Genomic DNA, 23,970 nt, shown 5'->3' with positions numbered 1-23,970 from the left:
TACCTATGTGCATAAGAACTAATATTTAAAGATTCTCCCCTGCCTTTGAGTTGGTGTTCATTCCAAAAGGCACAAGGGCCCATAAACAAACACTTATGGATAAGATTAGAGACCATTTTTTCCCCCTCACAGAAAGATTACACAATATAATTGCTAAAGCAGCAGTTCTAAACATCAGAGAGGGATTTGTGTGATTTTTGCACTGGTCATGGAAGTTTGGGTAATTATTTTTATCTATAGAGGTTTCTGAAAGAACCCAAAGTCAAGTAGTTGCTAAGCAACAGGCTATGTATATTACAAGCAATATTTCAATATTTCTACCACAAAACCCAGACTATTTTCTCATACCTGCTGCAATCCCAGTCCAGTAGCAGCATTTTCCAGCCACAGGATTCTATGATTTTTGTTTTCCAGCTCTCATCGCTACAGGGTCTTTTGTGCATGAAGCCATGCACTTCTTTATGAGACAGGTATGTCCCTTGCTGTGTGGCAGTATAGCACAAAGACTACAGAGTATCAATCATGAATTGAGTACAGGCAATAAATGGTTAGTCTTGTGGAACAAAGGGAAAATAATTGCCGAGCGCAGGGAGCCGTGGCTATAAGGGAGCAATGAATAAAGTCACAGATCTTTTTCCGAAGACTGCAAAGGGTTCTGGGATGCAAGTGTGAAGGGACTGATACATGTTTATCAATAAAAGAAAAATGGGCATGGGTTTCAGGAGCTAAGGATGTGGAAAGATTGTGTTTTAAAGTATAACTCTTTAGGGCAATCCTCTCTTCAGTTCTCTATGAGACTACATAGTCACACAAATTTCTTTATAAGCTCCCTCTGTCTTCAAATGTCATAGAGTGCCCTTTTTTTTGCTGTCACTTTAGAACACAAAACAGTATCTGCTTTTCAGGCTAAGAAAGGTAGAAATCTCTGTGGAACCTGCTGGACTCTGAGCAAGAAAGCAGCTATTTAACAGGCTGAAGGATTTTCAGGCAGCACAGTGAGACTTGCACCATTGCCTCAGTGGAGCTCCAACAGGCAAACGCTCCATACACCAAGCAAAAAACTATACAGAGCAGGGGTGTGGATGTGTGAAGGATGGAAAACTAGTACCTTAGGTCAGTAAGGGAGAGTGTAGTTGAGAGCTAAACCAGAAAATACAGCAAAATGTAAAACTGTCTTGGTAGCTGAGAACTGAAAAAATTCAAGTTTTGTGCAGAAAGCCTTAAGAGCAAACATTTACTAATTCAGAGAGACTGCTCTAAGCAGGGACCCAACAAACACCTGTTGTGCCCAGGGTTGGCTCCAGGATTTCCCAAAACAGGAGGTAGAAGCAGCAATCTGTACTACAAAGACAGCTGCATCTTCTGCTCCCAGCCTCCCCTTCCAGTGCAGGTAGACTGCACTGCAGCAGCCTCTTGGGAACTTTTTAAAATCCCTAAAGCAGATGAAGATCCCCGTGCTACTTTCTTGGGGAGGGGAAGAGGGTGAAGCAGCTCCAGAGCCAGCCAGGAGTAGGGACTGGGCTCAGCTGGGGAAGGAATAATGGCAACAGGGCACCTGGAGAGTAGTTCTCCCTACAATACCCAGTCCTGGAATGGGGAAGGGGAAGGGGAACCCCCCTGCCATCCCTGCTGCTGTTGTCCATGTCCCCCACTGATTTCATCTCTGTGCAGCAGGCAGGAAGGGCTTTGGTGCTTCCCTGTCCCCCAGGACACTGAGGAAAGCCAGGAAAAGAAGGGAATGAGATGGGACATGGCTTTAATCCTTCCAGAATCACTTCAGTCCTCCATGCCAGTAAAAAAAATCTTTTTTTTTCTTTACTAAAAAAGAGATCCTCTTGCTTAACCTAGGCCAAGCTGCAGAAATGTTGCTAAAGCAGAAGGCCCTAATCTCATTTCTGAATAACCACATAATGAACCTTTGCAGATGTTACAATTAGCTGGGTCAGCACAGTAAAAAAAGAAATTAACCTAAACTAAACAAGTAGTGAGATTAAATTAAAAAGAGTAAAAGGCGTGAAAGGAAATATTTAACAAGGAGGCCTTAAAAGAGATAATCCAAATATAATACATAATATTACTCACCAGCTGAAGCTATAATAATGTAATATTGATTGATGTGACCAATTCTATTAACTATAGCTTTGCTATAATATATCTATTAGTGTTTAAAGTTTTAGATAAATTGTAAAAACAATACAATCTTGTCAGTGAGGACCACATATCAGATAAAAAGAAAATACAATGGTGGCAAACAACATTCTAAAATGGTGAAGGAAGGAGTTAAAGAAATCCTCCCTTCAAAAAAATTTTAAATTCCACAAGGACATAGATTCCCACTAATTGACCATTTCAAGAGCACAGGAAAAACTTTCCTTCCTTTATTGTGTCCTTATGACAAGGCATTTAGCAGAATTCCCAGAACCCAAGAGGCTGTGCCCTGAGCACTTCTGCCATGGCCTTGATCTTGTGACCTCTGGGCTGTCAGCTGTGTACCTTAGCACCCGTACCACTCCAGCTCCATAAAAAAAGCTGTTTTAGTTTAATTCCCAAAGTCTCAATGAAACAAAGAATTTTAAATAAACCAATGAGAGGGTGCATCTCCACAAAACATTAAATGCGCAGTAGACTAATTCTACTGTGCATTAATGTAGCAGGCAAAAACTGTGCTAATGCACTAATGCAAAGTAGAATTAGTCTACTGTGCATTAGAGTCACAAAAAAGCATGCACTGGTGCTACTGCACAGTAGCGCCAATTACAGCACATAATAACAGGTACTAACTTAATGCACCATAATTATGGCGCATTAATGACATGCCCAGAGAATGTTTGTTAAAGTACTCCATATATACATGAGCAGTATAGGCTGGAGGGAAATTGGAAAACTCAGCAAATTCAAAAAGATCCACAGACAGTCTGTGCCATCATTCTCCAACTTCCTGAGTCTCCCCCAGGCAGCACAGGTGAGTGCTTGTTCTTGTGCTTTGCTATGTAAATAATAAAAGGTCAGGCTGTAGTCCTATCTCTTGTGACTTTTTTATTAGTAGCCAGCCTACTAGAAACCTGTATTCCAGGTAACATTCTGCACAACTTCTGGAGATAGAAGCAGTCTCGCCAAAAAAGGAAGTGGCGTAGCACAGCTGCTTCAGCACAGTGTTACATCAGTGAAAGACAGCACCATACAAAGCTTTTCAAGCTCGCTCTTCCTGAGTCAAGAAACAGTTTAGCCACATCAATCTAGTGCTGCCTCAGGTATGCTAGGCTAGGAGGTGGGTACTCCCACTGGTTTATGGCCAGTTATATATGTTCTCTTCCATAAAATAAACTCTTACATTTTTTTTTTTCCAGGCTAGTAACACCCTGACAGTTCTTTCAGTTCAACTAGTCTTCCTCTTTTGGACAGAACTTCCCAACAGTCCTTATTTCTTAGGAATTATGCTATTCTTCAGTAACTCCTCACCAAAATCTCACTCCATGAAAAAGTGGCCTTCAAATGCCTGTTTGGGCGGTATTTGGTAGAGGGCCCCATGAACGACTCATTCCCCTGGTGGCTGGGGGGGCATGGCAGCAGCAGTGGTAGCAAGTGGGAGAGCTCCTACAGATGCCACTGGCGCTGGTCAGTGGCGAGGGGTGTGGTGGGGTGGGGTGTGAACCGATCAATAAAAGATAATATTTTTTTGCCAAGACCAGAAAACCTTGTTTACTGGCATTTTCAGTGGCTAATGTTTTACTAATAGTTCTGAATTAACCATTCCATTCATCTCTGACTTAACACAGGCTATACAGCCAGTCTGTATAGTTCACTGGGTCAATGTTTTTCTCCAGCTCTTTAGAATTTCCTCAGTTTTCCAAGTTTTGCTAAAAATGACCAAACTTGGGTCAGAGAGCTCCTCAGCTCATTTTTTTAAAGACTTCCAAACATAAATAATCCAGGTCTGAAAATGTTAGATTTTACAAGATGCATCCTGCTATTGCACATTAACTTTGTCCCTTCTACATCATATGGTCCATCCCAAATATAGAGCAGACCTAATTTTTGAAAATTTCTGCATCTTGTGCCTCGCTATCATGCTACTGATTGATTTTTCCCATTAGTATCTGAGACATATTTGAGTTACTATTGTCTTTATTTCCAATCTGCTTAAAATGCCTTCTTATTATTTTTAAACCTATTAGCCATTCATATTTCATTGATGTCCTTAGATTCCCTTATCAATTTGTTACATTTTTAACTTACAAGTTTATTCAATGACAATAATTTCCCCCTTAATTAACTTTAATATCATTTTTTTTTTATGGCTTCGCTTAGCCTTCAGATAACCTTTTAATCAAGGTATTTGCGCACCATAAATTTTATGTTCACAGAATTGTGAATTTTTGGATGTCCAGCAGGATGTCCTTGAACAACTCAAAGTTCCCACTAATAATTACCACTTTAAAGTTTATGTTCCTATATAGTTATGCCAATAGTTGGTATAAGGGTTTAGGAAATTTCCACTTACACTTATTGGTGTCATACTCCTTTTGTAGAAAGATATTGTCACTGGATTGTGATCACTACTACTAAGCAAATGCTAATTATTAGGTCAGTGATTAAGTGGTCTTTGTCTGTCAGAATAAGGTTCAATTACTGATAATTTCTGCAGGACTTTGTTTTGAGAAATCATCATCTATCATTTAAAAAAAACTTTAAGGAAGTTTTGTTAATGGCTACATGAGATGTCCAGCAAATGTCTCTCAGGTTGAAGTCTTAAGTACTCATTACCTCTAATGGTAATGATGTCAACAGCTATTTAAAAGCAAGTACACTGAGCTTCTTAGACAAGGACTTCATTGCTAATCCTAATACCCTAGAGGTTTAGGCTATTAATATAAATCTACTGCACGTTTACATCTAGTCTCAATATTGTATTCCTCAATCCAAAAGATAAGAAATATTTTGCATAATGTCTTTAAATGCTTCATTTAAAACTACAGTTTCACATTTATTTAAAGATTGTACTGGATTTATTAATTTTATAATTGTGCTCTTTTTCTGGCAAAATAATTGTCTCTCTCATACTATTCTGATATTTTTCTTTCTCTCTCTCTCTCACTTTTCCTCAGCACCCTCTTCTGTAAAATGTCTCTTTCCAGGATAATTGGGGGGGGGGGGGAAGGGGAATCACTAAAGGATGCTCCAGATGTTCAAGTTCTACTACCATTTCTTAAAACTTCTACTTAGCACCAGTGGAATGAATAGTATATTGTTTTAAGATGTCTTAAATGATGTGAATAGTACTGAGTGCCATCTTTTTCATCTTAAAAGAGAAAAGGAATTGTGAGAGAGTGCTTATGCTAAGCACGGCCTAGCATTAGAAACAATGCACTAAAACTCCCAGAATGCTTCAAGGAGGTTGAGAAGTCAGCGATTGACATTCTGGTAATCACTTTCTGACCCTTAGATGAAAATGCTGAACTTCTGACCTTTGAACAATGATAAAAATAGCAGACACGCCGCTTACATTGTTAAGAATAGGAAACTGCATGGCTAAACCGCAATGACGAAAAAACGACTGCATATTATGTCAGTTTTGACATTTTAACCCTGCAAAAACCAGCAAAACATATAGATGAATAATGTATTTAGGTTATAGAAAATTAGCATAAGAAATATAAAGGTCATTAAGAATTAACATAAGAAGCATAATGATTATAATACAAAGCGTATCACCTGATATTATAATATAGATAAGTTAACTAAATAACCAATAGAAGTAAGAATTAAAAATGCATATGTATAAGTGTTATCATATATAACTAATAGTAAAGTTATGTTAAATGCCTCACTTCCACCATGGGGACAGTTTTGTATTTTTTGCCTAAAAAAAGATAAGGGACTCCTTTTAAATGAGCTGTTGACCAGTTCTGAGACTACTGAATCAGGCAGCTGCACCTAGCCTCCGGGGTAGAGAGCAAGGGCTTGATTTGGGAACCTCGTGAACCAACAGACCTCCTTTAGTTTATGACTTTGTGAAACAATAAAAGTTTTAAATTGAACAGGTCTGAGCCTGTGCTTAATTCATTCCTTATATAATTCGGCATCTAGCTCACACAGGAATATTTGCAAAATATAAATTATAAAATGTTTTAAGGGGACTATAATCACCACAAAAAGAAAAACTCAGTTCGAGGCAAATGGAATTTTCTCGTAGGCTCTCAAATAATAAATAAATGCCTGATTTAACCTTAAAAAAACGTTCAATATTTTCATACATACATATATTCACACTAGAATTGGGGCCTTACTTCTATCGTCAGATTTGAAAGACCTAGTAAACTCGCCCCTCTAACTTTTTAAGGGTCTCTGGTAGAGCTAAAGTTCTAAATTATATTTCTCTGCTAGACATGAAATATGTAGCTGGCTTACAAAGCCAGAATCAGGAAGGCATTCTACTTTGTGTAGATGAGTGTCGCAGGGCACTAAGGTGCCCACTCTTAGAAGAGCAGAAACTGCTTGGGGAGAGAGCCCAAAGAGAAAGACAGAAGCCCAGGTGCAGGTTACCACGGCAACAAGCCAGAAGGCAAACTAGCCTGCACCTGCACATGGTCAGCTGATCAGAAGGGGCAGGGCCCTGGGCCCGTATAAACCCCAGGCTGGATCTAGGGAGGGCAGTTCCCTGTTAGCAGCCAGAGGGGAAGGAGCCTCCAAGGAGGAAGATTCCAGTGATGCAGCAGGTGCCTGATACGCTGCACCTAGGGCTAATGGGGCTCCATGAGCTCCACAGGTACCCTTGCCTACTAGACACTTAGCACTGTGGATGAAGTTCAATGATTTTAATGGGGCAGAGCACACCCTGGTCTTTTGTATTATTTTATAGCCCAGGGGCTTGTGTTTGTTTGCTGTTTATAACACCAGTGGTTTGGGTGAGGCTATTTGGGGAAGGAGGCCGCCTCACTGGGGCCCCACTACAGCGTGGGGACCCTGGTGCCAGACAGGGCATGGCATTTTGGGGGCACAGGCCCCAGTGCCAGAGGGGGCATGAAATTTTGGGGGCACAGACCCTGGCGGCAGTGAGGGTGCGACACTAGGGGTACAGAGGCAAGAGACAGGGCTGCGGAGAGCCCAGAGAGGACAAGGGGGCCAAATTGCAGCAAGGCCTAGACCGGACAATGTCAATGCCATCTGTGAGGCTTGGGGCATGGTAAAGGGGCAGTTGGAACCACGCATATAGCCCGTAAGGCTGGGGTGTCCCAGGACATCTATTTTAAAATGGGACCCACAAGGGGTCCAGGACCCACGGAGTTCAAGGAAGTCCATCAGGACCAGGCTCAAGTAAGCTTAGAGGCAGCCTCCCTAATCATTACTATTACATCAAGACGTGGCGTGTGAGAATAGAGGGTGCCCAGCAGGCCGTACTGGCACAGGCGAGGGGCCCTGGGGTAACATGGCCATCTTTGAGGACTCCATCCCATGACAATGAGTAGTTCTTCTATACTTCCAATGAGAAGCTAGCACCAAATTCATGCTCCTACAGAAGTGAACTCTATCAGTACTTTACCTTATAGAAACAAATTTTTGTTGTCATTTTCATTTCAAAGGGACCCACTTGGATGACTCCAGAGACAGATCTTCAGTTATCCTGGTGGCATATGGCTCCCCTCATTCCATGTCAATTGGGAATCTTAACCTAATATGCTAATATGCCTCTATGTGCTCAAAATTTCACTTCTCCCCAACTTCATAAGTCTCCAGGACTCCTGGAGTAGATTAGAGTCTACAGGGGCAGTAGCATAAGGATTTTGGGTTTCCTACAAAATACCTTAGTGGTTAGAAACCTTGTTCAGAAGATGAAAGATTTACATTCTGGACCCTTGTTAGCCTCAGAAGCCTTAAATCTATGCATATGGAGTCTCAGCAGAGTACCCTAATTGATCAGGTATGGGGTGGGCATGCCAATGCAAACTGCTGAGATACTAGAACAGTTCAAAAAGGGTCACTTAAAAATAATAATCAAAAAGGATATTTTCAATTACTCAATTTTGTAGTGGAGAAGGACCAAATCACTTTTTCTTCAATTCACCAAAGTACGTGGGTAAAAAAAATACTTACTTGGACAACTAAAAAGGTTATAGCATGTCTATACTGCCTTCAGGAACTGTGCATAAAAAGAACTTTTTATATAAAGGAAGACAACAATCACTTACCATCCAATAAAGTTTCACCACATATTTTCCATAGCTGTTGTAGAGTGGCATATGTCCCTTAATAGCTTTGCATAAGGCATATATATGTTCCCATGGCTTCCAAAACAGTGTAGGTGTTTCATTTATATTAGCTTTGCCATCATTAATTAAAATATTTGCATTATATAGCCTCCAGGCAGCGCAAATTTCACTTATTATCCATCTCATCAGCTGAAAACAGAGAAAAGTCAGAAAACAGACTCAAGTTTTCCACCTGAAATATTTGAAGGTTGATATTAAATTACATTATATTAATAAAAGGCATGATAGTTCCAAACACTAAGTGTCAGTTAACATTAATTGACAGACTATAAGTTAAGACATGCCATTAAAAATAATTTTATGCTTTGATTGTTTTGATTTATAAGTCAAAAGATCTGAAAAGTCATGCTGAAAGTTTAAAGTTTATACTAGAAAGGCTGTGCTTTTAGAGATAATATCTAAGTGTAATGGGCTCAGTTTTGTACAGGGTGCAATCTGTATTTTATTTCATTTAATTTAAAGAAAATGCCTGTATCTACTACAGAGCAATAGTCTATCAGCAGAAAGATTGTCCACTTCATTAACCAAATCAGGATTCAAAAATATAATAAGACCTATGGAAGCTGTCTTATAACTGGATCACACATTCTATATCATATACTTATGCTATCAGATGCAAACTTCCCTGGAAGGATTTTCTCAACCTTTTTTCTTAAATGTGCTAGACAGGGCAACTTAATATCATAAAATCATACAATCATAAACTATTAGGGTTGGAAGAGACCTCAGGAAATCATATAGTCCAACCCCTGCTCAAAGCAGGACCATCCTCAACTATATCATTCCAGCCAGAGCTTTGTCAAACTGGGCCTTAAAAACCTCCAAGTATAAAAAACTCCACCACCTTTCTAGGTAACCCATTCCAGTGCTTCACCACCCTTCCAGTGAGAGAGTTTTTTTCCTAATAGCCAACTTAAACCTTCCTGGCTGCAACTTGAGACTATTGCTCCTTATTCTGTCAACTCTCACCACTGAGAACAGTCTAGCTCCATCCTCTTTTGACCCCCCTTCAGGTAGATAAAGGCTGTAATTAAATCCCTCCTCAGTCTTCCCTTCTGCAGACTAAATAAACCCAGTGCCCTCAGCCTCTCCTCAGAAGTCATGCCCCTAGCCCCCTAACCATTTTGTTGCCTTCTGCTGAACTCTCTCCAACTTGTCCACATCTCTTCTATAGCGGAGGGCCCAAAACTAGACACTGTACTTCAAATGTGACCTCACCAGTATGGAATAGAGGGGAATAATTACTTCCCTTGATCTGCTGGAAACACTCCTACTAACGCAGCCCAGTATGCCATTAGCCTTCTTAGCAACAAGGGCACATGCTGACTCATCTATCTTACTGTCCACCATCAGTACAGATGCACTGATATATCTGTCCATATCATATTGGAACTGAAAAAAGGAAAACTGACATTACCAGCAATCAGCTTTTTTGGCTAATTTAGCCGATAATGCCACCAACAAATGCTGTGTGCATGCACGCAGCTACAGCATGCATGCAGCTAGGAATGCAGCCCAGCAGCTTGGAGAGCAAGATCTGGTTCGTAAGTCTGTGGGAGGCAAGAGGTGTGAAGAGTGCAAATCAGGTCCACACAGTGAGGGAGGGAGCGTGGTTGGGGCATGGGATGGAGCCATGGGCGGCTCATCCACGGGGTGCAGGAGGATGGGGGGGAGCTCTCACCACTGCGCACACTCCCAGGAGAGGCACAGGGCGGCATGCGTTCCCCAGATTTCTGCATGGGGCAAGGGCGGGCTGCCTGCTGCGGGCTCAGGGACAGGGGTTGCACTGGCCTCTTCCCTGCAGGGGGGCTGAACCCGGGCTGTGCTCAGGGAAAGCAGGCGGGTGGGCAGGGGTGGTGCTGGGAGTCTCCCTCCCCACTAGGAGCCTCCCTCCTCCATACAACCTCTTTTAGCACCACTGCCACCCACCCCAAGTTCAGTCCTGGCCCAGCCCCGCTGCAAGAGCCAATACAGCTCCTGGCCCTGAGCCCACAGTGGGCAGCCTGCCCTTTCCCTGAACACAAATCTGGGGGCCACATGCCCCCTATGCTTACTGTGGGGGTGCATGCAGCGGTGGAAGCCAGCCCCTCGCACTTCCTGGATGAGCTGCCCATGACTCCATCCCATGGCCTGCCCCACCCTAGCTGGGCAGCACCAACCCCTGCCCCAGCATCAGTCTCAGCCCCACTCTCTCCCTCACCATGGGAGCCTTGATTTGCCTCCCCCACAGACTTACTGGCCAGATGCTGCTCTCCAAGCTGCCAGGCTGCATACTAGCTATCAGATCGATATTGGCTGATATGGCTGGTTTATAATCAGCCATCAGTAGCAACCCAAAAAAATCTTCATCAGTGCAGCCCTGTAACTCCCAGGTCGTTTTCTGCAAAGCTTAGAGAATTAACCCTCTGTTTTATTTATGTGACTCAACTATGGTTTAATCAACTAAACAGGAATATGACTACTTTATAGCACAGATTTCCTGCCCTAAAGAAATGTGATATACATGTAAAGAAGAAATAATACATTAAATACATTAACTTAAAATTGTACACCTAGAAACGTACTTTCATTTTTATTAGTATTTCTGTCATCTCTGTTGGTCAAGTTGAAACTGACAGCCTTTGATTTAATTTCTCTGAGCACTACTTAAAATGCTGTTTGTGGGAATAAATTTAACCTTAAACTGTACTTCCACTTGAAAATAAAAATATGTCCTTATTCTTTTCTTTTTTGACCTTTTATCATAAACATATGTTAACTTTCATCAAGTATTAAATCTTAGCCACAAATTAGATTTGTTATCTTTAAAAAAATGTATTTGGTCATAGATCATGCCTTTTATCATGATCTATATATTTATACATTCAAATTCTAATAGTAGCTAACCATTATTAAAATTGTACTTAATTCCAGATAAAAGGCTGTCTTGCATGTTTTTCCTATTGAAAAAATGCCCACAATTCATTTCCCATGCTCCCTATATTGTAGGATCAGTCATTTTTTAAAAGTGAGCTACCACCCATTTTCTACATACCTCACTACCAAGTAAGTGTTCATTTCCTGAAAAAAGGTCAAACCAACTTTCGTTCTTCACTACCACAGGAACCTGAAAGAGAGGAAGTTTTGCTTAAATGCCTATCGTTATTTCATTGAAAAGATTAAATATCAATGAACAGAAATAGTACCCTATAAGTATAATGCTGCACAAATCCTAAATGTGTCAGTGCATAGTTAAGTGTATAGACAGACATAAGAGTTGTTTGTAATATCAAAGAATACCAATTGAAGTTGTTACTATGGAACTGTTATGCCTGAAGGATAGTGTAGAAGCACCACATATAACCCACACCTCCCCCCAGCCCCGGGTAAAATTGGGGTGTACATTATATGCACAGAAAAGGGCTCTCCATAGTGAGGGGTGGGTGAAGGAGTAGCATTAATGTTCTGCATCTCTGGGAACATCACCTATTAATGCTGCCCTCTCTCCCTACCACAGCTGAAAATCAGATCAGGTAAGCATGCATAGTTAGCCCATGGCTGGGGCATCAGGTGCAACCCACACCCAGGTTAAACCCATGTACTAGTTCTGCACCTATCTGCTGGGTCTGACCCAGCATGCCAAGTTTGGGACCGTATACTGAGTCAAGAACCACAAGCCAAGTCCAGGACTACATTCCAGGTCAGACCCAGCACATGGCTCCCAAGTGCCCAGTGCAGGCATATTGGATGGGCTCTCATTGTGCAGCCCCAGCACCACCATACCAGATCAAGCCCCACCATGCAGCCCCAGTGTTGGCACACCAGATTCACCTGCCTGTGCAGCCCCCAGTTCTTAGCCCCAGCATGTAACGCTCAACCACAGAGACCCTAGACTTCAGGTACTTAGCTCTACTCTAAGGTAAATTCTTTTTGCTTCTTGGGAGTCTTTTAAAAATAGGGTGCATATTATATGTAAGAAAATATGGGTACAAGTGTAGCAAATTCCCTGAAACTTTAACATTTATCTCATTCAGGATCAAGGTTACAGAAATGTAGATAACCTGTAACCCTACAGCATTGTGGAGATATAACAGTTATATCATAACAAGGAGGAGCTGGGTAACTTTAGGCCAGTCAGTCTTACCTCTAACCCTGGGAAAATACTAGAAAAAAATCATCAAAGAGCGTACTTGTGAAAGTCCAGCAGGGGAAACGATACTGAAAGGAAACCAGCATGGGTTCATCACAGGTAAATTCTGCCTGACAAACCTTATAGCCTTTTATGACCACATCACATACTGCCTTGCACAAGAGTGGAGGCTGATGTCATCTACGTGGATTTTAAGAAGGCCTTTGACACAGTTTCACATCCTATTCTCATAGAGAAGGTAATGGGCTGTGGAATGGACGCCTACAGTCAGGTGGGTGGCTAACTGGCTTAGGGACTGCACCCAGAAAGTGGTGGTTGACGGGTCATTCTCGGCCTGGAAGGAGGTGGGCAGTGGGGTCTAGCAGGGTTCGGTCCTTGGGCCGGTCTTATTTAATATTTTCATCAACGATTTGGACAAAAAAGTGTGGTGAGCACCCTCTCCAAGTTTGTGGATGATACCAAATTCTGGGGCAAAGTTAATATACCAAGAGGCAGGGAGCCATTAGAGGCTGACCTGGACAGGTTGGATCAATGGACAGAACATAATAGGATGCAATTCAAGAAAGATAAATATAAGTTATTCCACCTAGGAAGGAGGAATCCCCAGCACACCTACAGGTTGGGGGATGTCTTCTTCAGCAGCTCAGAGGCTGAGAGAGATCTTGGAGTCACAGTTGACTCCAAGATGAACATGAGCTGGCAGTGTAATGAGGCCATCAACAAGGCCAATCACACCTTTTCATGTATTAGCAGATGCATGACCAACAGATCTCGAAACGGGTGATGCTCCCCCTCTACGCAGCATTAGTCAGGCCGCAGTTTCATAGATTTCACAGACATTAGAGCTGGAAGGAACCTTGGAAGATCGAGTCCAGCCCCCCCACTCAAAGTGCAGGAAGTCAGCTGGGGTCAGAGGATCCCAGCAAGATAAGCATCCAATTTGCTCTTGAAGGTGTTCAATGTAGGTGCTTGAACCACCTCTGATGGCAGGCTGTTCCAGACCTTGGGGACTCAGACAGTAAAGAAATTCTTCCTTATGTCCAGCCTGAAACAGTCTTGTTGGAGTTTATAACCCTTCGACCTTGTTATCCCTTGGGGTGCTCTGGTGAACAAACGTTCCCCCAGATCTTGGTGGTCACCCCGATAAACTTATAGGTGGCCATCAGATCACCCCTGAGCCTGCGCTTTTCCAGGCTAGAGAGCCCAATGGCTCTCAGCCTGTCATCATAAGGTCTGCTTTCCTGACCTCTGATCATGCGTGTGGCTCTTCTCTGGAGTCTCTCAAGCTTCTCCACATCCCAAAACTGGATGCGGTACTGCAGCTGCAGCCTCACCAAGGCTGAGTACAAGGGGAGAATGACGTCCCGGGATTTGCTTGAGAAGCATCTATGGATACAAGCCAGCGTTTTGGTTGCTTTACTAGCCGCAGCATCACATTGCAGGCTCATGTTCGTCTTGTGGTCAGTCATGACCCCCAAGTCTCTTTCTTCTGTAGTACTAGCCAGTGTAGCACTGCCAAGCCTATAAGGATGCTGCAGGTTTTTTCTCCAAGTTTGGAGAACCTTGCATTTTTCAGTGTTAAACACCATCAGATTCTCATCCACCCATTTGCTGAGCGTGTCCAGGTCAGCCTGGATCACCCACCTGTCTTCTGGTGTGGATGCTTTGCCCCAAAGTTTGGTGTTGTCGGCAAACTTGGCCAGTCAGCTTCTGACTCCAATGTCCACATCATTAATGAAGATGTTAAACACTATGGGTCCAAGGACAGACCCTTGGGGGACCCCACTGGTCACAGGGCACCATGATGATTGACTTCCAGCAATTACTACCCTCTGGGTCTGACCACAGAGCCAATTTCCCAGCCAGCTGATCATGGTGGAGCCAAGATCATGGGATACCACATCGAAGGCTTTTTTGAAGTCAAGATAGATGACATCAATCTCTTCTCCCTTGTCCAGGTGATAGGTCACTTGGTTGTAGAAGGAAATGAGATTGGTCAACCAAGATCTAGCTGCAACAAACCCGTGCTGGCTATCCCTTAGGAAGTTGGCATCAGCCAGTCCATTAAGGATAGCCTCTTTAATAAACTTTTCTAAGATATTCCCCGGGATAGAAGTCAGGCTGATGGGCCTGTAGTTAGCCAGATCCACTTTCCTCCCTTTCTTGAAAATCAGCACCACATTGACCTTCTTCCAGTCTTCGGGCACTACACCAGAGCACAGGGAGTTTTCAAAGATCCATGCCAGAGGCTGGGCTATGATGCTCGCCAGCTCCATGAGTACCCTGGGGTGTAGATTGTTAGGGCCAGCTGACTTGAAGGTATCCAGCTTCTCAAGGTGTTCCTTCAAGAGGTCAACATTAAAGGAGGGAAGGGGATCTCCCTCACCCGGACCTCCCTGTCCTGCGGTAGGCATGGACATCCCATGGGACTGATGAAAGACCAATGCAAAGTACTCATTTAATAGGTTGGCTTTTTCCTGCGCATCAGTTGTCAGCTGTCCCATCTGGTTCAGCAGGGGTCCAATGTTGCCCTTGCTTTTCCTCCGGCTCCCCACATATCTGAAAAATGGACTTTTTATTGTCCTTGATGCTTGAAGCAAGTTGGAGTTCAGTTGCAGACTTGGCTTTCCTGGTTTGCTCCCTGCAGGGCTGGATCAGTACAGAATAATTCTCCTTGGAGGTGAATCCCATCCTCCATCCTTTGTAGGCCTTTCTTTTTAGCCTCAGGAGTTCTGCTAGATTCCCTGGAGAGCCAGCGGGGCTCCTGTGCTGTCTTGCTGCCTTTCCTCCGAGATGGAACAGACTTAGCTTGTGCATTGAGGATTGCTCCCTTGAGGAGCAACCACTCTTCCTGAACTCCCCTCCCCCTAGGGTCATGGTCCCTTATGGCCTCACTGACAAGCCTCCTGAGCTTGTCAAAGTCAGTTTTCCTGAAGTCAAGGACTTCCGTGTTGCTGACTGACTTGCCAGCTTTACGGCAATGGTGAAGGTGATCAGCTCCTGGTCGCTGTCACCCAGCTTCCCGTCGATCACTAGGTTGCTGATTAGATCATCCCCAGTAGCCAGTACCAGGTCAAGCAGCACTTCACCTCTCGTCGGCCTGTAGACTTCTTAAGTCAGATAGAGGTCATGCACGCACGAGAGGAAGCTTTGCGACCGCTTGGATTCTGCTGACTGATCCTTCCATAAGATGTCCAGGTAACTGAAGTCACCCATGACAACCATGGTCCTGGAGCATGAGGCCTCAGCCAGTTCCCGGGCGAACTCAGGGTGAAACTGACCATCAGATTTGGGTTGGTAAGAAACTGTCCTTCCCATCAGATTGGCAAAGGACCTTAAGAGTTTATAGCCTCTGTAACAAGGAGCATGATTTCAAGAGAGGAACCATGTGGCCATATGTTGCTTAATCAAATCACTTACACTACATGGGCCTCGAGAATTGGTAGCACCTGAGTCACTCAATTCTCTGTCAGTGAGGCACAATAATTTTGCCTCTTGAGGACTGAAATATTGTAGCCTATGTAAAGGCCTGAGGCCCAATATTGGGATATCTGAATAAAATGTACTATCCTGTGATATACAGGAGGCCAGAAAACATGATCTTTCTGGCTTTGAACTCTAGGATGAAATATTAACTGTAATAGATTTGTTTCTTTTGTTGTACAACATTCAACTACAGCTTTAAAAACAATTACAAATAATTTTAGGGGTTCTTTTTTCTACGTCTTGAAAGAAACTGCTTCATTTCTCACAGGTGGAAATGAGACTGTAAAACAACTATGATAAACTTTAATATACCAAGGAAGTTGAAAGACAAAAGGGAGACACTGGCATATTTCCAAAGGAAGATAGTTTATATTTCAGCTGGATCTAACAACTTGAGTACTTTTCGTGATTATTAGATAAATTGAAGGTATATTATTAGACAGGGTCCAAGATAATTATTTTCTACCAACATATCAAAAAAACTCTTGAATAACTTGCCACTGAGAATTGTATTTTACAAAATACAAAATTACACCCCTGTTTTTAATGAAGTTGATGTAAATTTTGCTATGGTATTCAATAAGAACACTCACTTTATTTGCATAAATGTAGCACAACAGTTTACAAAGATGTAGACATCTGAGCCTGAGTCATCACCAAAGTGTAATATATGCTAATGATCTACTTAGCAAACACTGTCATTTTTATCTCTATTCATTTTATAATTTATCCATTGTCAAAACAACCTTTCCAGAACTAAGGATTTACAAATGATTACACTTTTTGTAATTTTAATAATTGTAAGAGGAGTAAGTTGACTCAATACCCAAGTGACTTGAAATATTGAAAATTTCCTTCCAAAACCTACAACCATTATGAGGTATGGAGTTAGGCAATACTAGTACTGTAATATTAGTTTTGCACAGCTGCTGTATAGTATGTGATGAAAGTTGTCTTAAGATAATTCAGCTAGGACTATCATTCCTCTGAGATAATCATGGAAAAACTGATTATTTTCTTGTACAGTAGAGTGTTGATTATCTAGAAAGTCAATAAAATAGAAGGTTTTATATTAACAAAACCATCCGCCCACTTTCAGATTTTGGTCTTCAGTGAGATAACTTGTGCATTGCTTATTTAAGGTGCTCTGAGATTTTAAAACATTACCAAGAGTTCAATTTCTTGTTGGTTTTTCCCCCCATACTTCCTGTACAATAATTATTTTCAGAACTTCATACTGAGATGTTTGATTAACAGATAAACAGATTTTCTAGAATAACAGTGACACTTATTATTCGGATAATCAATGTTCTACTGTGGTTTACATTTCTGTTTTCATCATTCTAGGATCATATGGTTAAATAATAATCAAATGAAATGAGATTTTTACTATAGGAGTAACAGTGAACCTCCAAAGTTTTATTGTACTTTATAGCATGTGACAGATGTGTGTTAATGCAACTGCTCTTGGAAGATTAACATACGTCTACAATGATTATTAGTATACACTTCTAAAATAGACAACAGTTGTTCATTTCTATTTGAGCCTTGAATCTTTACTCATTTTTTAGCTAAGCAAACTTTTCAAGTTTCTTAAGAATTATTTGTTTAACGCGCTTTTCCTCTCTTCAAACTAAATCTATTTCATCAGATGTTTCGTCTCAGTATATTGACAACTTATTGACAATTTATGCAAACCGGTATTCTTATCATCTGGTCAGCTTTACTTAGAAATTCACATTCTCTCATTAGACACAAGTCTACTTTTTCCCAGCTTGCTTTACTTGTCTCTTTTCCAAACAATTTAATTGCATGCCAGCTTATGTTTTGACAGGAATTCAAGTGAAAACATAAGTACATATTTTTTTAAGAAAGTCACTCAAGTCTGATCTCAATTATTGACGCTTCCAAGTGAAAGTATACAAAATCCAAGCTAAGAATCAACTTGTATCAATTTCAGAGTCCATCAAGGTACCCGCAGAGAATTTACCACCTTGTTATTATCTATATTGCCTGTGTACACAGGACTGTTTGTTTTCCTATTATAAATCAGGGCTGTCCAACTTCTGATCTACCACAGGCCAAGATTTCTATTCATATCTTTCTCATGGGCTGCATCTTTTTCTTTCTTTTTTGTGTGGATGAAAATTAAATAATTAGTTTTATATATCTATCTATATAGATACAGACAGACAAATATATAATTAACTTTATATTATATATATATAAGTATAATACACATTAATTTAAAATTATAAGTACTTAAATTAAGTAATAATTCATTTTTTATATATATATATATATGTGATTGTGTGTGTGTGTTTTAGTATAGAAAGGAGGCAAAATTAAAACATCTACATATTTAAATGAAATAAGTACAAATATTAAAATACAGTAATTTAACAACTTTTTAATGCAAAAAGTGTAGATAATCCATTTACTGCATAAGAGAATCAATATCAACTGACATCAATTAAGTTAGTGACGCGGTGATGTTGCTAAGATGACTATCCAGGAAATATGCCAGAGGCAAGAATTCTAGTGAGTGGTATCTTCAATTGGACCATGCAATTGGTCCAATAAAAGATACCACTCACAAGAATTCTTCCCTCCTCAGTTAAGGCCAGTCAAAGCAAGTGAGTGAGGGCCTCATCTGTAAATCAATAACTATACCAGAACTTTATAAACTTCTTTGAAGGAAAAGCACTTTCACATAGGTATGTACTGTCAAACATTAAAACGTTCTTTAAACTAAAAGTCCCTTATATCTGGGAAGAGATTCTCTGCTACAAGTTTAAAGAAGTATCATACTATTTCTTGTGTTCTAGCAAGGAATGGGTTGGCTTGTAAATCACACAGCTCAAAGTATATATGGTGGAAGACTGATTTTAAATTGGAGCTCTGACCAAGCTGTTGAAGAGCATCAGTTTGTTTTCAGTAACTCTATTTGGTAAAAAAATTGTTAAATTTCTCCATCATGACTGCCATATTGGATGAAAATTCCCAAAACACTTTTAAAATTGTTGTTTCTTTCTTCAGTTTTTTGCAAGATGGAAAAATCTGTAAGGTCATCCTTTTAAAAGGTAGCCTTGAACAGTATAAGCTTGCTATGAAAACCATTCAAGCATCCAAAGAGGTCTGCTATTGTCAGATTCTTACCCTGCATTTTTAAATGAACTGAATTTAAATGAATGGCAATACCAGCTCAACAGAAATTCTGGAGACAGAAATCTCTTCAAGTTCTGCAGTGTCAGCTTTCACTCAGGAGCAGATTGTGGGGGTGGGGGGAGAGGTGGTTACAGTGCTGCAGTTGCACCCGCTTTGATTCCTGGTCCACCCAAAGTTTAAAACAAACTGCCTGGCAGTGGCAGCAGCATTTCTATTCAGGTAGTGGCAAGGGAGTCACTTGAGTTCATGGCTCATTATAATTTGCCCGATTCTAAACTCTTCATTCCACAAGTGCTAACAATGCTTTCTCTTTTTTAATGGTCTTAGTGTTCCACTAATTAAGCTATTATTTCTTTCTGCTGTCTGCTAGCTACTCCTGTTAATGTAGTTCCTATTTCACAGCCTTGCAGACTGTTTTTAACAATAGCTAAAAACATTAACTCAGGTGTGGAAACAACTCAATGAAGCACTGGATGCATTGTCAAGGTGCTCGAGAAGCCTTGATTTTGTTATATGAATCTGAACGATGTATATTTAATTTTAATGACTACAGGACTTGAGAAAAAAATATCTTTTGAGTATTTTTCTTAGTTTATTGTGTTTTAATATAAAACATAGCATATTACATATAGTAAATAACATACATTCCAAAGAAGTTATATTTATTTTTGCTGTACTCTTAAACTGAATATGACTGTAGGCCTCTAGCATAGAAGCCTCTAGTTTCTTTTTACCTGGAGAAAGGTGTTGTATTATATGTGCTGATGCACCTTCCCATTTCAGAATACTAGATCCATTCATACTTTTATTTATTCTTTTTAGGAAAACTGAAACATCTTTTCAGAGAGCAAAGAACCTTGTGAGAACCTTACCAGCACTTAGCCAGCAAATTTCTGAATGAACGCATAAATGACTGTACATAGATTGCATATCTTCCAAAAATTACTGGAATTTCCTGCATGATGAAAATGTAACCTCCATCACCACTCAGAGAGATAACCTTCAGAACCACTTTTTACAGCTTCAACTTGTTTCACTCATTTTCCACACAAAGATTCTTGGTGAATTATGCAATGAGAATTATGGGGGACATAACACCAGACTTCTTTGGACTACTGCAGAATGACACAGCCAGGGAATAGAGGGTGAAGGAAGGAGAAACAGAGGGTATTCCCTTCCTCCACCCTCCAACAGGGTGTTCCCCACCACACTTGTCCACTGTGGAAAAGCAGCAAACCAGTCAAGGCAATGAGCATTGTGGAGGTAGGAACAGAGATAATGTACAGCCTGGCACCACCACAGAGAAGCAGACCCCAGCCCGCAAGCATGGTGACCCAGGACAAGTGAAGCTACCCTACAATCTGGACAAAAGCAGACCCACCTCATGGGCTAATCACTGATATTGCTCAGCAAATACCTGGCACCAAGGTGCATCTTATTTGCAAGCCACAATTTAAAAGCTCTCAGGCTATATGTGGCCCACAAGCCCTCAGTTGTACAGCCCTGTTATAAGTCAATCTAGCAATAAGAGGTATGAGGATTGTAGCCTATGAAACCAAACAAAACTGCACCTCTTATTTTTCAATTGCTTGAGTCTTTCCTTACTACTCTATACACACACACACACGTTTGCCAGTGCCTAATTTGTTAATAACTACATTATTTTGTTTCCCATTGCTAGTTTTTATGATCGATTTCAGAATAATGTATAATGCCTCTGATAACTGTAACGACTAATTAAACCAAGATCCAATTTTAATCACATTCTTAAAAAAATATATATGCTTTGTTCCTTGGGCTCTGAAGATGGATGTTAGACTCTAATATGTGGTTTCTGATACTCTTATGTATTTCTGCCTGCCATATTCTTTTGCATCAATCTTCCACATACCTCTATTCATTCTATGTATTTTGGCAGCATTATTTGTGTAATAACCACTAGGTATTGTCAATTTATTTTTCCCCTATTAAAAATTAAACTTCACAAAGCTTAGTACATATTAAATATAAAATGAAACTGCCAAGCTGACAAAAGGAAAACTGAAAAAACTGAAAAGCTAGAGGAGTGGGCAAAGCTTTACAAACTTAAGCATTTTGACTGGAGCAAAAGGGGAAAAGGACAGTTTTGAACATAATCAGAAGCAACAGATTTTCTGAGCCGAAGAGCACTCCAGCCTGCAACAAACATGTTATTAATTTCTTGTTTGGTTTCTATTTAGAAGCAGCTGAAGATTAATTAAAAGGAGCTATGCACAATTTTAAAAAATGTTATGATCACCTGCCAGCCAAGTACTGTCAAAGATATGGACATGTGTAGGCAGATCAGAGAAGTAGAACACTTGAAGTGGGAGCGGAAGGAGAGCATTAAATCTTATGTACACAGTAATGTAAGGTCTGTACACCAAATCTTTACTTCTTTGTTCTGCTCAAGAGAAACCATAGTCTGAATAGCCCCATGAAGGTATTAGAATCAGACCTTCTGATTTATACTGTATTTCACCAAAAACTTGCAGTTCTCAAACAGGAGGGGGGAAAAAAGAGGTACATAAACTTTGATCTCTAGGCTGACAGGTTGCATTTCTTTCTCAGATGTACCTTTGAGTTTCTTATGGCCATATGCATGTGCTCTGACATGGGTTCTCAGGTAGCAGTTAAATAAAAAAAGCACTGCTCTGCTGTTATCTGACATTATGTGACCCTTGGTACCTTGGGGAATGTGTAATACAGTAATGGCTTGCCAGGCAATCAGAAGCTGCATTTATTGTCTGAAGGAGGTACTACATACCAAATTTGAGGTATCAATCTCCAGGATTTCTGTAGCTGACATGCAAAAAAGAGTGCGCTTGTGTGGACACCGTCTCTAGTTCCTTCATTTTTAGTTTCTTGTTCAAATAATTGAGGAAAGATACCAAGATGGTTACATAGTTGAGAAATGAATCTCTTCTAAGGCAACTTGTACACCTGTTGGGGGTTTAGTCCTCCGGGTTTTATTCCATGCCCCCTAAATTGAAACAGTGGGTTTTTAACTGAAACCCACCATTTCAATTTTTCTGTGAGATTACTGCAAGAGGCCTGATCCTTTTTTTCTTTTTGGTCAGAGCCAGAGCCTGCCTGCAGCCGAGGAAGGACACAGCCGCAGCCATAGCCCCTGAGTTATGTCGGGGGGGCTCTGGTCCTTCACTCCACAGCAGTGCCAACCCTGGGGGCCGCCCAGGCAGGCTGCTAGTGAGCCAAGTGCTGCCCCAGCTCAGAGGCAGTACCTGGCCCAATCCAACTGTTCCCCAAGCCCACCTACTGGAAGCCCACTGGGCGCTGCTTCCCAAGCCAACTCGGGGAACAGTTGACTCTGACCAGGCGCTGCCTCTGAGCTGAAGCAGCACCCAGCCTAACAGTAGTCTGCCCAGCCAGCCCCACAGGGCACCACCACCGCAGAGGGAAGGACCAGGGCTCCCTGCAGACCAGGGGCCACTTGGCCTGCTGGCAGCTCACCCCCTAGTTGCAGGAGAGGCTGGCAGGCTCCACCAAAAATTATTTTTAAACAAGGATCAGTCCCCTCACTGCTTCTGCCTTCAGCAAGCTCCTAACTATGTAACCATCTTGCTATCTTTCCTCAATTATTTGAACAAGAAACTAAAAATGAAGGAACTAGAAATTGTGTCCACACAAATGCACTCTTTTTTGCATGTCAGCCACAGAAATCCTGGAGATTGATACCTCAGATTTGGTATGTAGTACTGCCTGGCAAGCCATTACTGTATTACACATTCCGCAAGGTACCAAGGGTCACATAATGTTAGGTAACAGCAAAGCAGTGCCTTTTTTATTTAACTGCTACCCGTGAACCCATGTCAGAGCACATGCATATGGCCATAAAAAATTGAAAGGTATGTCTGAGAAAGAAATGCAACCTGTCAGTCAGGGACAAGCTGGCTTCCCCTGAGGAAGCTCAGGAAGGTGGCTGGGTTTGCTGGCGGCCAGAGAAGGTGGTGGGGATGGTGCACAGGGTGCTGGAAGCCTGGGCAGGCTTCAGGAAGCATTGAATCAGGCACCTCTGAGCTGGGGCAGCACCCAGCCAGCTAGCAGCCCACCCAGGCTTCCATCACCCCGTACACCATCCCCACCATCAGCAAACTCAGCCGCCCTACTACTACCTTCCTGCACTGCCCCAGGGGCAAACCAGACTGTTTCCAGTTGGCCCCAGCCATCCTGCTGGCCACAGGAGCTGCTGAAGACACAAGCAGTGAGGAGCCCAATCCATTTTTTTCTGTGGAGCCTGCTCTCCTCTTCACAGCCAGGGGGCCAAGCTGACTGCTTTGTTATTGCAATTTGCAAAGTTGCGAATTAAACTACATTGGGATGTAGTTTAGTTTGCAACACTGCAAACTGCAATAATTCAGCTGTCAGCTTGCCCCCTGGCCATTTGCAACAATGCAAACTCATTTAAAATCCCCAAAACTCTTACTCTTGCACATGGACAGCGTGATGCCATTAAGCCACACACACTGATATTTTTGTCACTTTTATGTGGTAATGGCACCACGTGTACAAGCACCCTAAATGTAGTAGCTACCTCATCCACCAAAGACAACCCAAGCATTTGCAATGCAGTTCCCAAATAATGGTGAGTTTATATTCTATCAGTCTGACAACCACTGTAGCTTCTACCAATGCTGCACTAAATCCCGCCCATGTACATCCAGTTCTCTTGTCCAGGTCAAAACGACCAGCTTTCCCTCCTTCTGCTCCCACTTTAAGTGTTGTACTTCTCCGATCTGCCTACACATATCCATATCTTTGACAGTACTTGGCTGGCAGGTAATCATAACATTTTTTAGTTGTATTAAAAACAAACAAACAAGATAATGCAGTTGTTTTCACTGGGACAACTCAGAGATTGAGGCATCATTAAACTGAGTAAAA

The 23,970-nt window shown here is 41.6% G+C and overlaps 1 protein-coding gene across 1 annotated transcript in view; it reads right to left on the bottom strand.

Annotated features, from left to right (window-relative positions):
• ADGB (androglobin) overlaps positions 1–23,970 on the bottom strand; it is a 279,220-nt gene that overhangs the window by 226,597 nt on the left and 28,653 nt on the right. Inside the window, exons 5-6 of the mRNA XM_090041017.1 lie at positions 11,302–11,373; positions 8,187–8,396 (exon numbers count right to left, since the gene is read on the bottom strand). Of these exons, the coding sequence (XP_089897143.1) occupies positions 8,187–8,396; positions 11,302–11,373 (282 nt within the window). The remainder of the gene's footprint in view (positions 1–8,186; positions 8,397–11,301; positions 11,374–23,970) is intronic.

This window comes from Crocodylus siamensis, chromosome 1 (assembly GCF_052110815.1).
Source record: "Crocodylus siamensis isolate JL-2025a chromosome 1, ASM5211081v1, whole genome shotgun sequence".
Lineage (NCBI taxonomy): Eukaryota > Metazoa > Chordata > Crocodylia > Crocodylidae > Crocodylus > Crocodylus siamensis.
The sequence above is the reverse complement of the archived record's forward strand: the minus strand, read 5'-3'. Positions and strand labels throughout refer to the sequence as shown.